Consider the following 17,701-nt stretch of genomic DNA (forward strand, 5'->3'; position numbering starts at 1 on the left):
AATTACTAGTGTTTTGGAATACTTTACCCTCTGATATGTAATTGCAGGCGTGGAATGAATTCACTCCAACAGGATCATTCTTTTATGCCTCGTTGTGTTTGTCTGTTCCATTCTACTTCCATAATTTCAGGCAATGTCTGACAGTTCAGTATAAATCCCCAAAGGTCAGTCAGTGTCCATATCTATTCTAGTATGCCATAGTGTTTCTAACATCTATAACAGTGACCAGTGATTTTATCATCAAGATTTAATTAAAATGTGTTAAATACTTGCTAATTAATCGGAGCTTGATGATAAGTCTGGGGTTTGAAATGTTATAATGTTAATTCAGGCAGTTATCATGTTTTATTTGTGCCACTCCTCAATTTTACAAGTCACTGAACTATATAAAATATTCCTTTCTCAAATATTATGAACAAATAGAATTGATTTTCTGTCTTTATAAAGGACAGCAAAATCTGCCTATATTTATCATAATCAGATAACAAACAAGCATTAAAAATGTATCTTTGATGGCTACCTTTGACATGATTCCTTGACTTAAGAACTCTGATTAGCTGACACATATACTTACACATTATATATAGTCTACATTTATATTATAATGCAGAGCATAATTTGTCATTCCAAGGAATAGAGACCAAAGATGAAAGTGAGGGGTCTGATATATTTTACAATTGAGCATGTGTGATTGATTAGACCTAAAGCCTAAAATTTCTAACAGGACAAAATAAATGTGCATAGTATAATATCAACTCCTGTGCATTGAATCTTAAATATATCTATAAAAATCATGCCCATAAGCTGCTGAATGGAGCAAGAAAATATGAAGCATATACAAAATTGAATATTGTTTAACTATAAAAATAGGTGAGAACTTATCATTTGAAAAGACACAGATAGACTTAAAAATGTTATTCTAAGTGAAATGGGCAGGCATAATTTGACAAATACTTCAGGACCTCACTCACCCCTGTGTAATTAGAGAGGGAAATGATCTTCATTCTCAATTCTGTCATAACTGTAGGGTGAGATGCAGTATAAATTCATTACAGGACTTGTTCTTTGGTCAGTCTGGCAAATAGCATTTGTTAAGTGAAATTGCATTGTTCAATGGCGATTGATTTACAATAAATAGTTACTATTCATAGAACAATCTTTTGGGATTGCTTTATGAATCTCTAAATTGTAGGAACATTGATGGGAGATGATATTTCGGTGTTTCATACACATGACATAAGTTGCTGGAAGGATTTTTAGTCTTTGTTGACTTGAGATCAGATGTACAGAGATGCATCATAGACACAGCGAGTTCCACCTGCTTTATTCATTATCCTCAATACCAGAAGTGCAGAGAAATTCTCACAGAGAAAGCTGTTCTTAGTGTGTTTAATAATGAGTAAATATATATGTGTATATTTTTATATTAAGGAACAGACGGGATTCACACAGCCCCACTTCTCTCTTCTGAAGGAACAGTATCCTTAACACTTTATCATATTTTACCTTCACCTTCATATAGCCCAAAGGATAGAATATTAAGCCATAACAATATAGACTTTTGAAGCCAAAACCTGATTGTGTGACTATATAAAAGGAATAGAATTATGTTTCTAGTAACAAATTTATTTTTCAAGTATTCTTCTGTTTCTTCCCTTTTTAAGAAGTATAAAGGAAGATACAATAGTCTGTGGCCTTTTTTTTTTTAATAAGGAAAGACTGAGTGGCCTTTGCTGAAGTGATGAAAATAAATGTAGCTTAATAGAAAATATTTCAGACGAATTTAAATGCACTTTCTATTTCCTTCTAAACACCTCCCCGCCTTTGTTTTCTTGTAAGGAAACAAACTGGTGTCTTGTAATGATCCTAAATAGCATGAAGCTGTTTTGGTCTTTTGATATGTAAAAAGCAAACTATCCTTTATTTTAAAACACAGTTTCATTATTTCTGGCTTTCCCCGCCCTGTCTTCTATGGTTAATCTGAAAAATTATAATTCTTATGTCAGCTTTATTTTCTTTTAAATCATTACAAATTTTACTTTGTCAATTTGATTTCCTTTGTCTGGGGCAGAATTAGTGTTTAAATTTGCTTGTTTGTAGTGTGAATGAACACAATTTGACTATTTAGGAAAAATCACTCTTATGCACTTCCTTCTTTGGCCCATGCAAATCGTATCTTTTCTTTCTCTTTTCTTTTCTTTTTTTTTTTTTAGTTTTTCATCCATGTTGCCTCTTATTATATCCATCATTCCATTTTTCTTTCCTATTAGAGTGAAATTGGACACAGCCCTCCTCCTGCCTACACCCCCATGTCGGGAGTAAGTATTTCACGATCAGCCTTCATCTTTTAGGATTTTTGGTCTTCTCTTAACCACGTTTCTTCTCTTGTCTCCCTATGATTTCCTCATTTTTGCCGTTGCCAACAGTGAGTCAGGAATTGACTGTAGATCCTGTAGCTGCCTGTGTAGATGTCTGTATGTCGGGTGATAATCTGCAACTGAGACATCAGACACCAACAGGGGCTTTCAATGGTGATTGGAAGGATTTACCAGTCCATGAATTATGCTTCTGGGTGAAGATTTTATCTTCAGTCTCATGACTGCAGGTCATGTGCTGTAATGTCTGAGTCTCAGTGACTGTCCTTTTGTTAGGTACTCGACACCAACGTCATAGTAACCGCAGAATGGGAGGTAGTATTGGCGCCTTGCCATTCGTAATATTTCACTGTACTTCTGCACTTAAGACTTTTGTCATGAGAATTTACTTTGAGTTTCATAAAAAAATTAGGCAATTGTAGAGAACACAAAAATCTTTTTATTAGATCACACTCTAGTTACTTAGTAAATTTAAAAATTGAAATTTTAAATTATTTCCACATGATTTTTTTTTTAACCTATTAAGAAAAAGTCAGGATTGGAATGGGCTGAGAAGATGGCTTAGTCAGAAAATTGCTTGCTGCACAAGCATAATGGTCTGAGTTGGACCCCCACATCTACACAAAGAGCTGGACATTCGAATTCCAGCACAAGGAAGGTGCTAAAAGATGATCTCTAGGCCTTCCTAACCAACCAATATAGGCAAATTGATGAGTTCCAGGTTAAGTGAGAAATTCTATCTCAAGAATTAAGGTACAGGGATATAAAGGAAGACACCCAACATTGACCTCTGACTTCCACATGCATGTATACCTACACTCACACATACACGAATATGAATGTGTGTGTATATATATAGGCACACAGAAAAAAGTAGAATTTTAGATGTGTCTAGTCTTTACCTCAAATTCATTAGCCTCCTAGGAAAATAAGTCATTAATTACTAAACTTGAAAGACAATGTGTTTGGTACCTTTTACATTCAGGATCCTCTTACAATTTTTCCTAACCGCTGATTCTCCCAATGTGTTTCTGCTATTTTAACAGAATCAGTTTGTGTACCAGGATGGGGGCTTTGCTACACAACAAGGAATAGCCATGCCCTACAGAGCCACAACCAACACCATACCAGAAGCTCCAGTCGCTCAGGGTGCAACAGCTGAGATGTTTGATGACTCCTGCTGTAATGGCACCCTACGCAAGACAGTGGCACCCCATGTCCAAGAGGACAGTAGCACACAGAGGTATAGTGCTGACCCCACGGTGTTTGCCCCAGAACGGAACCCACGAGGCGAACTGGATGAAGAAGGCTACATGACTCCCATGCGTGACAAACCCAAACAAGGTACACGCTGAACGTTCAGAAGTGATTGTCCTCAATGATCCCCTCCTTCAAACAAACAGGGGACAGAAGCCACGTTTCCAGACAGCTGGAGGGTCTGACATTTGTGATCTATAATAGAAAAGGCCCAGGCTATGACTATTAGAGAATAGTTTTCTGAATCAGTGGCATCTAAGTACCTAAGTACTTCTTTAAATAGTCAGAACTTCAAGCTCCACCTGAACACGAAATTGGATTTTTAATGAAATCCTCAAGTGATGTATAAGCACAACAAAGCTTGACAAACACCAACCTAAATCCACCTCTATTGGAATAGTTGAATGAAGTAGTATGATACTACAGGGCTTCAGAACAGTTGCTGTGTTGAAGTTACCATGGAGGTTATAAAGACAGGAGTTACTGGCGAAGGACCAGACCTTCTGATGTCAACAATAAAAGAGCTGATTTATTTAAAACATGCAATCTCACTGACCTAGCTTAGTATTAGGGTTTTGAATCATCATAGAGTGCTTTCTTAGCACACATGAGAACTTAGATTTAGACCGACCCCAGTATCACCAAAAATAACTAAGTTTACCACAGGAAACTATGATTTTTGTGATTCTTCAAAAATAAAATTTGATTCTGTATGGACTTATGTACACCACCATCTTGAAGATGGTTTGTGAATTAATGGCTTTGTAAATGTTCAGCATAGAAAGGTTAAACACCTACATCAAATAACATTTTAGTTTTGAAATCAAACAAACAAACAAACAAACAAAAAAAAAAAACCCTTCTTTCTCTCTGTGGTAGCAGTGCCACAAAACAGAGACAATGAATAATTGTTATTGAAAATAGTGATCATAATGATGTCTGTCAGTTTCAGCAGCAGGCCATATGTTAAGACTGTGAAATCCCATTATATCATCTCTATATGGCTCTGTTCACTGTATGTGAAACACAGGCTACTGATCCCTCAATACATAATGTAAATGACCTAGCATAATATGATGAGAATTTTGATGACTATAGTCCAGAATAGATTAGGAAGATAAATGGATGATAGATAGATAGATAGGATAGACAGAATGATGGTGGATAGATGATGGATAGATGGATAAAGATAGATATGTGAAGACTTTTTGTTCAAAGGGTATTCTTGGAAAGATTTTAATTAGGTATTGAATGTACATGCGTGCTTGTGTCTGTGCACATGTGTGTGTGTGCACGCGCGTGTGCGTGTGTCTGTGTCTGTGTGTCTATGTCTGTGTTCACATGTGTGCTGGAGCCCATGGAGGCTAGAAGAGGGCATTAAATTTCCTGGAGCTGGAGTTCCAGGTGCTTGTGAGGGTCTAATATGGATCCTGGGAAGGCAGCTCTGGCCTTCTTGTGAAAGCTGCAAACACTTAGTGGTTGAACCATTTCTCCAGCCCCACAAAGGGCATTTAACCCCGACAGCCCCATAAGCAGAAGCCTTTACACAGCTGGCACCATATGTAGGTGCATTTAGAAGAGAGGAAACTCTAAGATTGGGATTCCGACCCTGTCCTTGTCCATGCCTTGTTTTGCTAACTTTTTTTTTTGTTACTCTTTTGTTTTATTTGAGCCTACTCACTTTTCTCTTGCCTGTTCCAGTCTACAGGCAGGCTTTGTTTTGTTTTGAGAAAAGAAAATGAATTTGTGGCTCTCTTGTTCTAAACAAACCTAACCGTTGTTCTTAACTTTAGTCAGATTAACGATATCTGAACGTAGATCTCTATTAGATGTCATTTTTTAAATATATATATTCTTTCAGAATATCTGAATCCTGTGGAAGAAAATCCTTTCGTGTCACGGAGAAAAAACGGAGACCTTCAAGCTTTAGATAACCCGGAATATCACAGCGCTTCCAGCGGTCCGCCCAAGGTGGAGGATGAGTACGTGAATGAACCACTCTATCTCAACACCTTCGCCAACGCCTTGGGGAACGCCGAGTACCTGAAGAACAGCGTACTGTCTGTGCCCGAGAAAGCCAAGAAAGCGTTCGACAACCCCGACTACTGGAACCACAGCCTGCCACCCCGGAGCACCCTTCAGCACCCAGACTACCTGCAGGAATACAGCACAAAGTATTTTTATAAACAGAACGGACGGATCCGCCCTATTGTGGCAGAGAATCCTGAGTACCTCTCTGAGTTCTCGCTGAAGCCTGGCACGATGCTGCCCCCTCCGCCCTACAGACACCGGAATACTGTGGTGTGAGCTCAGCTGGGGTGTTAGGTGGAGAGACATGCCCACTCCATCCCCCCACCACACACACACACCCCTGCTCTTTCTCTGGTGGTCTTCCTTCTCCCAAGGCCAGTAGTTTTGACACTTCCTAATAGAAGGTATAGAGACGCAATGATAGTTCTGTGCTTACCTAACTTGAACATTAGAAGGAAAGACTGAAGGAGAAAGACAGGCGGACACATGCTGTTTCTTCATTTCTTCATATGGGTTGGTCAACAGTGTCAGAGCTAGAGAAGGCCTAGGGTATATAATAAGGCTGTACTGCCTGCTGTCAGAGTCCCAGCGTTGACTTTTACATTCTCTTTCCCTCCTTCATTCCTTCCCTTTCTCATATCAATGCAGTTGATTGAAAACCCAGACTCTATTCTCATCTGCAGCCATAGACTTGTGCATATTCAGCATCCCTAAAAATCATACGAAAGCTTTCATTAGAACAAAAGGATGAGCATTTGGATCCCATTTGATAGTAACTGAGATGAAGAAGCCAATTTCTTTCTCTGATAGTTTCTTTCCTGGCAAATAAGAATGGCCAACCCAGCTTTTATAATTTTTAAATCTCCATTATAGTTATAACTAGTAATTATGCATAGAAGGCCTCTCTGGTGTTCTCATTTTGGTTTGCTTTGGCCTGTTCCTTTATATTAGTTCCTCCCCTATTTTCGGCTGTGGTTTCTAGTTACAAAGATATTTACATAAAAGCTTCTTGACACAGTTGAAACACACACACACACACACACACACACACACACACACAATTATGTGACGTAGAGGCCATTATTTTAAATCATGCAGTCCTTTAAATTAGAAGAGAAAGCCAAGATATTAGGAAAAATAGCATCAAATCTAGATTTCATGTTTTGCACTACTGAATTTATTCTTCCCTGTGATTTTCCTTCTTTAGCATTTTATTTTTCACCATAAATGACTGTCTTTGATGGGCAGTGGTAATCTTCAGAGTAGAAGGGATGCTAAGAAACAGTTCTGTGTGGTTCAAAAAAAAAAAAAAACTACTGATGCTTTCAGGGGTGGTCCCATGGGGGATCCATGCAGTGGAAGAAACACTGGATTGGGTACGTCTACATGGAAGGTACTCAGAAATGTAGTTTGCACTTCAGCTCTAATTTTATTTGCTCTTTTTCTGAACTCTACTTTGGATTTTGAATGAAGCAATATGGAAGCAACCAGCAGATTTAAGTACATTTTTTTAAAGGATCTAAGATAAATACTGACTGTGGAAATGCCAAACTAAGCCAACTAGGACTTTGGAACAGTACCCAGGGATTGCGGTGAGAGGGCCAGCACATTATCTTCATACTCTGTGACATTTGCTGTGTAAGGAAGTATGTTACGTTTGTAACTCTCTGTGTGAAGGAATGCAAGTTGAGGATTGGCTTGAATTCCATAGAATTTCTAGAATGAGACTCTGTTTATATTGAGTAGAAGGTAGCTTAACTCTTCACACCTAAGTTGCTATAATTAAAAATAAATCATAAACATTTGGAGTATATGAACGGGTCCATGATTGAGTTAAAAGTTGTAAATAAACATGAAAACCCTTCTCATGCAATCATTTTATCATCCAGTACATTAATCTTGTAATAATTTATGTAATGACTCTTCATCTACTACCATACTATGCCCCGCTTGTAGAACCAAGCTTAGCGTTCATTTGAAAAGAACACCTATGGTGTTAAGATGACTGATGGGAACAATGGCAGATAAATCTCTAGGAAATAGGGAAACCTAGTACTTTGCTCTTTTCTACAAAATTCTTCTCCGAGTCATTTAGATTTTTAAACATTTCTTTCTACTGTTATTTTATTAAGAGACAATTAGACTCACTAGCCTAAAAAAAAAATAAAAAAAACATCATTTAGATTAAACATTTTCTTAAGGGAGAAATTTTTTCAAAGATGTTTATGTTTCTACCTATTTTGAAAATCTAAATCCATCCATCCAAATCTAGATTTATTCAATTGATATTTGTTTAACGTCTACTAAATGTATGTGGGGGGACAGTCAGATAAATGAGATATCTCTGACTTCAAATGTTAACAGTCTAGATTTATTTCCTGTGACATTCTTATTTCTCCATGAGTCCAAGGAACCAGGTCACATTAACTATTTGTGAAAGGCTTCGCAGAACAGGTTTTTAGTAAAAGTTCCGAGACCTCACTGGGATGTAAGTTAAACATCCTTCAAACCACAAATACAATCACTTCAATGCTCTTATCCAGACACAAACTTGACCAGAAAAATATGATATCACTGGCAAAGTGACAGTCTTACTATGAAAGCAGAAGCAAATGGTGATCTTTAGCCAAACCTCTTAAATGTGTTGGGTTTGGCCTCTTCTTTTGCTAAGAGAAGTGAAGCAAACTGAAAATGGGAGCTAGAGACAGGAGGACGGTTTGTGAGATCTTGTCTAGTGAAGTCTAACCCTAAATTTACTAGAGATAAAGACATAGCGTGATCCAAGGGCCACAGCTTTAAAACCCAAAGCTCCCCAATCCAATTCAGAGGCATCTACAAGAAAGGGGACCTTGTATAGGTTCCTATTAAGTATGAAGAGTTGAAATGTAAGCCTTTGCTAGTAGATAAGTCTATGCCTGCCCATTGCTGGCAGCACCTTTGGAAAGCTATCCTGACCTTTTCTCTTCATTTACAATATTCATATGGCTTCTGGTGGGAATAAGAAAGTAGACCTTTTTTCTTTTTCTTTTCTTTTTTCTTTTTTTTTGTAAAAGAAAGAAGATAATCTCTTAACTGTTAAAGCAATGGGAACATAGTCAGTGAATGCTATCTCTTTCCTCCTTAGAAGCACAAGATTTGCAGTTCTCTACACATCTCCCCTTAGAGATAGATGCTGGAGAAATTGAGAACGACCCCTAAATGCCATTTTACCATTCCTTTTTATGACTTTCTAATATATGCTTGTTGTTCTGGTATTTGGCGTTTGTTTTAGTTTTGACTACCTAGGGGGAAATTATTCAAGAGTAGACTAAAGGGACAGCAAACAGGGATTGTGAGGAGGGCTTTCGTTTACTTAAGACAATAACCTGTTTAACTCAGTAAACTGAAATTGTAAGATGCTAGTTAAAGCCTACAGATTGCTATCTAATATCAGGTGTTAATCAGCAGCAGCACCAATCAGAATATGTAGAATCAATTTGAAAGACTCAGTAAAATTAATGTTAAAATTAAGCTAACTATATATATTTTTTTAAATCTTCAAATTGTAACGATCATGCTTAGTTTGGGGAATCTAATTTTCAGGCAGGGTATTTTTTTTTCTTTTGTAGTGAAATACTCATTTAAAGAAGCTATTCTTAAACAGATGAGAAAAAATATCCTTTAAGTCAGGAGAGGTTCAGAGTCTCCAAAATGCTGCAGCTCAAGCAAGAAGCTAGTCCTGTTTTTCTGAATTACATTGGTAGCACAGGTTTAGGATGTGGTTCTTTCTTTCTAGAAGTATTCTTGAAACTGTGAAAACAATGCACATTTCAAACTATTAAAAACACAAAATGGAAGATCAAAGACTTAGTAAAAGTCTGATTTTTGTAAGTCAGGAAGAATGGCTGACTAGCTCTAACTTGAAAGAAGAAATTGGAGGTGGGGGGCAACTTTTAAGTATGTCATTTTCATATGTTACACCTTTTGAGAATGGCGCATATTGTTAGTGGTGGGGAATGGATAGTAGAGAGACATGAGGCTTTGCTGATAGATGAGGTTGGGGGATGATCACTGTGTTTTCTGAGATGTCAAACTAGAAACAAAAAACAGGTTTTTATGCCTGACACAGAAGGATGTAAATATAAGATTCTTTTGAACAGTCTAACCTTTATTTAAAAACTGGAATTCTTTGTCCATCTGTAATTGTTGATTATTTAACTAGTACATGTATTTCACAAGGTTAAAAAAAAAAAAAGAAAAAAAGTGACCATGAAAGCATGTGTATAACTGGACACAATCATACCAATGCCGTAAGACGTAGAATTAGTTAGGTTATCAAATGTTAAATGCTTTTAATATTAAGAAGAAATCAAACTAGAAAATTAATCATGAAATATAAAATAACACAGTAAAATTCAGACTATGAAAATGTAGGGTGGGTTTTGCATAGAAAATAAAAGATAAGTTTGCCATTTAAAATGGTTGGTTGTTGGTTGGGTTTACAGATAGTAGATGTAGTATGGTTTCAATTGTGAAAACTTGCTTTAGAGCACTACGGATGATTTTTCTCTTGTTCTCCTATTCTTTCATTACATTTAAAATGTATTATGTACAAAGAGGATGCAGAAAGGGATTGCTTTGCAGACATCAATTCGAAGTGCTTTAACAGGCAGATAAACCACATGTGAGGTTAAGAGATCTTCCAAATGAGTAAAGGAAATGAAAAGGGTCTATATTACCTTTTATAGATGCAAAACAAACAGCAACAAAATGAGTGTTATCATTTAGAAAGCAAACACAACATATTTAATTTGTGACATGTCTTTTCTTTTCTCACCATACCTTCTTGCCTACATAACCAATATGGAACCTATTACCATTTTTTTTCCATTTTTGATAAGTAGATGCTGAAACAAAAATTCTAAACTATTAAATAGTTGTTCTTTTGGACTCTTGTTTTTTAACTGTTGGTTCATTATGAGGAAAATGAGAAATCCAAAAACATAGCTACTAACAGTTAAAAGGTCAGACAAACCAACTTCTACTGCACATAACATGGGCAGAGAGTCTGGATGTGCCTCTCTGGGACTGAAGGACAGTCTTGTCCACCCATAGACATGTCAAGGCATGTGGTTGTCTCATGCTGACCATCTGCTCAAGAAAAAAAAATGACATGTGAATATGAATGTGAATCAGGCATAATTTTAAAAGATCATTGACAGTTGAGACCTTCTTTTTGTTGACACTGAGATGAGGCCAACATTCACGTGTCTGGATAGAATCAACACAATTTTTTTAAACTTAGAGATGCCTTTGAAGGATTTCTCTCCGCTGTTACGAACACAAAGACATTGTGGACATTGTATGGGATCAGGTGCCCTTGCATTTGTATATATAAAACCTTCTAACATCAGGGGCTGCTTTGTTCCTTACTTTAAGTGAAAGCATCATAAAGTAATAAGAATTTCAGATTCTTGCTCATCAAGTCCCACTGATTAAATGGACAATAGATAGGATGTTTCCCTTGCAGACCCCTGTCTCGCCTCACTCCTGGCCAAGAGATGGTTTCGGTAGAAGAAAATGCTTCTAAAGTCAGAGGCTGAGAAGACTATATAAGCCCCAATTTCAAGGAGCATTCACCTATCTCCCCTGAAAGGGAATTCCTTGAAAGTCAGCTTTGCAAGTGAGTGATCACCTTATCAGAGACACAGAAAATTTTATTTGCCTCTGAGTCTTAGAGGGAAATGGCATCTTTGCTTTTCCATCCCCCACTTGCACAATGCCTTTTTCTGTTTGATTTTCTGTCACTAGTTCAAAGTGGCTCTCCTAAGGCTGTCGCTTTCTTAAGCCATAGTGGATCTATGAAGACCCACATCCTCTTCTGTGAAATACTGACCTAGCCTTTGCCCTCAAATGCCTGATTTTTTTTTCCATTAAAATATTCACCACTCTAGATGGTAGTAAACTACTTCTCAAACAAAAGACAGCACAAATAATTATTTAAGATGCTAAAATTGTTTTTCCATGACAATTGATTCTCTCACTGTGGACTTCTCTGTAGGAATTTGAGATAAGTTAGCTCTGTAATGAGTCTCGAAACCCACGTTGTTTATACACGCACCTCTAGATCTTACCTTTACTCTTTCCATAAAAACTGTGTATGTGTAGATATAGTTTTATGTGTATATATATATAAAACTAAGTTATTGCGGCCGACTAACTTATTTACTTCGATCACTTTATTTTATTCCTGATTATAAATATTTTACAGCTGCTAGATTTTTCTTTCCCAGATGAGGAGTGTTATTATCACAAAAGTAGAGGCAATTCACCTTTAAGAACCTTCTCTGAGTTTGGTTGAACATCCATCCATCTAACACATTTATAATAAGCACCATGTCACTGTAATAAAAGCCCACGTCGACTGACAGAATTCTACTTCCTCTACAAGGAAATTTTTCTTTTAATGCTTTAGTGTGCTCTCCCCCATGTCATGAGAAGTGTTTATATTTGTATAAATATACAAATACAGGAAAACAAGATTTCATACCTGTAGACAATAGTCGAGTTTGTCCAAACCACTTTGTCTTTCTTGCTATTTTTATCCCTAATGTGTTGTTTCCCCTGACCTGTTGCCCCGTTGAAGACTAGCAAACCCTACCTTCTATCGATTGACAGAAACCTGACTTTCAAGTTTCATTTCCTGTGTTTTTCAGTTAATGGAGGAGTTGTACCATTTTCCTTAATGTGAGAGTCATATCCCTGTATAGTTCTGGATCTCTCAGGGGCTGGGAGTGGGGAGTGAGAGAGTAACACCCACAACACTCCAAGAACCCTTTTGGAATTATTCCAGTAATCAGCTATGAAAGTAATTTTCTAAATGTAGATAGATACATGTAAGCCGTTCTTTTAAAGTAAGGTACTTTGAAATATGTAGCATAAACTGGTACTGCTGTTAAATGGGTCGACTCTTAAACTGAGCAGCTGTGCGAGGGCAGCTAACTTTGAATGCTCACCTTACTGGCCGGCTTGCGTCCACCTCATCATGTGAGCTCCACGGCCTGCATGGCCGCACACTGACAGTGCATTTTCCCATGCTCTGGCTGCTTGATCAGTTTCATTCTGAGTATCATTAGAATAGGATCAAATATAAATGAGATTCATGTGCAAGACAATTCATGGCACACACACAAAACTAGGTCACATTAAATCTCTCAAAATTCATATCATGCACGCATCACAGTAGTTAAATAAGAGAGTTTGGGTGAGAAAGGGAGACAATTTGCAGAAAAGGCAGAGTTGCGCTCATTTCCTTATTTTTTGACTTGTAAACAGAAAACGAGTCCTCTTTCCTCTGAAGTATCATCAAAGGAGAGGGCCGAAAAAAATAACTCGCTGGTAGCCGTCTATGTTTCATTTCAAACCCAGCATTCAAAGTTAGCTGCCTTTTTGAAATAAACAAACAAAAAATACTACTGTATGTTTGAAAATGTGAATAGTATTTTTATAGCTTGTTAAAGACATGGCTAGCTGCATTTGTAAATAAGGATAATGTTGCTTTGATTTTTCTTCTGTGAACATCTTTATTTGGAACATAATTGTCTTTAGGGTTGATTTGTATATAAGTAATTGGCTTGTGATTGTTTCTTTTTTGGTTGGAAATTATCATTTTGACATTACCTGTGATTCTGTGTTCAGCACTATTGTGATGTGTCCAACCTCTGCACTCGCTTACACAATAGGATATGCCGATTGTGTGTGGTGAAATGTTATTTTCATTTTTTTTCTATGTTATCTATGAAGGATTGTGCACTTAACACATACTAACTTTTTTAATGTTAGGTATATTTTTAGTATAATTTTCCTATTCTTTCTTCTCCTCCAACTCTTCAACCTCTTCTCCCTCCTGCCCCCACTTTCTGTTGTTATTGAGGACAAGGGAGAAACTGTATTTTAAATTGATGTAATTAGGCTTTTTGAGTTAGTTCTCAAGGATCCTCTTCTGACTCTTGGGAAAGAATTGTGCCTGCCCAAGGCACGTATAGAATGCGACTGCTTTGCCTCATTCCATACTGATCATCCCAGCTGAACAATTTGAAAACTGTTCTGCCTTTTTGTTACATGAATCTGTCAGAAATATATTTTTAATTTAATATAAATGAAATTCAATAAAATATGAAACAAATGTTCTTTCTGTGCTGGAACTTTTTAATAAGGAAAAAAAATCATTTGGGGAGGAGAAAGGCTTGTTCTGCATTTAATAACCTGAAGATGTAAAAATGGCTTTATGTCTGTCCATGTTTAGAAATCTCACTGATTATTCTTCAGAAGCCTTCAGTCAGTTGGACTGGGATCCATTTCCCTATGCTTTTACCATCCAGGCATATGCCTATTGACTCATCTGCAAGGCTTTGCTTAATTAACTGTGGTTGGCTTGTTTCATTGGGAATAAAAGAAATATAAAATATTTTGTAGGTGGAATCCAAGTAACATTTTGTTTCTTTCTGCCTTCATTGCAGTTCATGGCAATATTTTTTTTTAAACAAAGACTTCAAATGGCAAAACCATGTTTGTAGAAGGGAAGGAGGCGTGGGGCCTTCAGTTCGGAACTAACTATGGAGTCAAGACCTTAGAACTCTGGGGGAGTGATATCAGACATTCACAACTCTTTATTACCTCTTTTCCATTTAAGTTTTAATATTACTGCTTCTTGCCTACAAAGTGTAAAAATTTCACAGTTCCAATAATTTCTCATTAGAAGTCTATTATTCTTTCAAACTACTGTACTTAGGTGATTATACATTATCTCAACTAAATCCAGGATCAACAACAACAACAACAAAAGCCTTTTAACACAATATATTACAGAAATTTCACTTGAACATGTTCAGTTATGGCTCTTTGAATATTATTTAAATAATGCCTTTTTCTGTTTGTTTGGACCTACATACATACCCTTATTCTCATGCTCGGGTGTTTTGACCTTTTCATCTGAATCAATCACTGTCAATTAACTGTATTCAGGGTGAAATATGTCAAGACACCATGCATTTAGGTCATGGATAGACTGAAGAAAAGAAGGGAACAACTTCTTCCTTATGCTTTAAGGGATAATTGAAATTTCTAGTAGTACCATGCTAGTTCATTTCACTTCTACCTTTTACCAAATTATTAAGCATTTTATGATGTATAACTTTTTTCTGCATACATTGACTCACTTGGCTTGCCATACTCTTTAAATAAATATTACTGAGACAGTCATGGCCATTTATATAAGGAAACTAAAATTAAAAACAAAACAAAACAAAAAGAAAACCTAGAGCCATGCAACTATTATAATCAGGCGCTACCTTGGAAGTCACATTTTCCGTCCTATTTATCTTTCTTTCCTCTGCTGGTTAACCACTTCTCTTAGGCTCGACCCACCCCTGTGCTCCCGCTCAATAAGAACTTCATTCTAGTTGGACCCTGCTTTACCATGCACTGACTCCAGCTACCAATGGTTTCCTTTAGTTCCTTAGCAACTGCTCTTCAAATGCAACTAAATGTTTTAGCTCCTCAAAATATTTCAGATCATCTTATTTATAATGTAAAATTAGATTCTCTTCATTCAAGAAGCAAATGTCATATAGGCCTATGTAAAAAGTATACAAGACATCACCATGTGGAGAGCCTACTATCTGCACAGACTTAACTTGTCAAGGTACCACCTGTGTCATCTCATACATCAAAGAATACTGCAAATAGCCACATTTTTTCCTAGCAAAGTTAGTACATAAATCAATAATAACAGAGATATACTGCACAAAAATTCCCTAATTTACACAGAGATTGATGCATTTTCTAGGGTTTACAACTTGTAAAATGGTCACTGGAAACTTCTAGAATGTAGCCTAAGATCTGGTCTAAACTCGGTGCTGATCATGTAAAAACATGATAATGGAAGTTGGAGGTTCAGAACCATAGTCCCAGAACTCGGAATTTTGAGGAGAATCATGACTTGAAAACCAGCCTTGGCTATGTAAGAATTTCCAAACCATTCAGGGTCCAAACTGAGGCTTTGCCTCAAAACAGTCAGTAGAAAAGAATGATGGTGATGTTATAGGGGGAAAAATAATAGATAAATTGTAAGGTATTGGAAATACACTGGAAGTTAGAGGTCATAGTTCATGTTAAAATTCAAAGTCCCACTGTTCTTATGCACTTTAGACTTAAAAATATGGGATTTATAGCTGTTTAACTTTAAAGATCTATGGTAAGGTACATGCACAATATGCATACACACATATGAAAAATTATAGAGAGAATAAACTATATAAAGTATTTAAAGATGTATTTTTATAGTATAAGACATCACGTAAAAATCTTTATTCTCAAGCTCTCTCACCACAGGCCTCGAGATACATATCATACTTCAAGTTATAAAACTGTACACTGAGCAGGTGCACAGTTAGTTAATTGTATTTCTCTCCCAAGTACCATCAAGCTGCATGATAAACCATGGGGAGCAAAGCCACTAGACAACCATCTTAAGATTAGAAACAGAAGCCTGTCACCCAGATAGCAGTTTTAAAGCTATAAACAGAACCATTCACCACAAGACAGCAATCAGAAGACTGAATCAAACAGCACACAGGGGATGTGTGATGATGCCTGTATCTGCTCTAGCAAGTTACCTGTAGGATTTTAAAATAAAAACAGCCATCTTGAAAACTGGTTGACCCCTACTTCCTTATCACTCCAAGATAAGTAGAGTTCTACAACAGAAGACGACCAAAGATCCCTGCCTCTTTGACACCAAATCTTCCAAGCATGAACATTACATTCTATTAGCTGCCCACCGAGTCCTGTTGCAAGAGGCACATACATATCAAAGATATCCCGAAGACTAAGACTTCATATTTTATCCTAGTCACCTTACATGGCATTTTAATGTTATCTTCTATTTATTCCAGGACTTAGAGAATTGCCCTGCCGTTACTTAGTGTGAGATTATTATGCTCAAGTGGATTTTCGGGAGCTGCCACTATGCCAACATAAAAATAACAGAAACTGGTTGTGTGCTCCTGTAAGATGGCTGTCTGCTAAAGTTCTCATATTTTGTCTTTTTCAACGTTTCCTATAATCCTATTTGTTATGTACTAGTGCTTGCCCCTTGTTACAAATGAAGGAAGCTACAAAAGTATTTATGGCACATGAGAAGTGTCATAGCTAAGATCCACTTTATCCCCCTGTGTATTTTATTAGTGCTAGTACTTTATCCCTTATGGAATAATATAGCTATCCTACATAATAATATTGAACAGCTGCCAGGATGTGCTTTTTCTCCACATATTTAAGTTCAGGTATTCAATGAATATAAGTGCATATGTTTCTGAAAAAGAAAAATATTTTTTTTGGAAGTTACCAGATTAGTTAGGAGTAGAAAACATGAGCTGAAAAAATAGATTTTTCTTGGGTTGTATGCAGGCAACTTTAAGGCGTCCTTCTCCTCACTGTCTCAGAACTGTAGATTCTGGGGCCTGTTTTTTCAAGGACTTAAAAGGCTCTGCAGTGATGATAAATTAACCTGGAAGCATCATTGGCTTATTTTCTCTATAGCCTCACAGTTCTTCTAAAACTTACCTTAGAAAGCCAGGGTGCTTCATTTTGCAGCTCACCCATCTAAACAGTACCAAATGATAACCATAATAAAGAGAAGAATTCTGGGAGCCCCAAGTGGGTTTTCTCACTGTCACTCTGCTCATGTTCTCTTGGTTGAAACTAACCACCTAGTACTGTTCAGGTTTAAAGTTCTGGGAGCAGCTCGATGATGAGTGAACATGGATTTGCCTGACATGTGGCTATTGCAGCAATGGCAATGAAGGGAAAATCTAGTCTTTGCAGGTAGCTACAGATACCATCTGTTAGAACCCACACAACAGCCCTGCATGCTGGTGATTACCACTGCCCTAGTCTATATTCCTCTGGGTTATTGGAAACCACACCTGACTACCAGCCATTTGATCCAATGTACCTTCCACTCTCATATATTCATCATAGGATTGTGTTACTCAAGG

General features: G+C 36.9%; 1 protein-coding gene across 4 annotated transcripts in view; it reads left to right on the forward strand.

The window, feature by feature from the left end:
* The window catches only part of Erbb4 (erb-b2 receptor tyrosine kinase 4), a 1,086,504-nt gene extending 1,072,677 nt beyond the window's left edge, over positions 1-13,827 (forward strand). For 2 of the 4 annotated variants that reach the window (XM_028870095.2, XM_028870094.2), the window contains exons 26-28: positions 2,271-2,318; positions 3,422-3,719; positions 5,494-13,827. In XM_028870095.2, coding sequence (XP_028725928.1) covers positions 2,271-2,318; positions 3,422-3,719; positions 5,494-5,939 — 792 coding nt within the window. In that variant the 3' untranslated portion in view covers positions 5,940-13,827. The remainder of the gene's footprint in view (positions 1-2,270; positions 2,319-3,421; positions 3,720-5,493) is intronic. The other 2 variants (XM_028870096.2, XM_028870097.2) reach the window with 1 other exon arrangement.
* Positions 13,828-17,701: the final 3,874 nt, after the last annotated feature.

Source organism: Peromyscus leucopus, chromosome 13 (genome assembly GCF_004664715.2).
Source record: "Peromyscus leucopus breed LL Stock chromosome 13, UCI_PerLeu_2.1, whole genome shotgun sequence".
NCBI lineage: Eukaryota > Metazoa > Chordata > Mammalia > Rodentia > Cricetidae > Peromyscus > Peromyscus leucopus.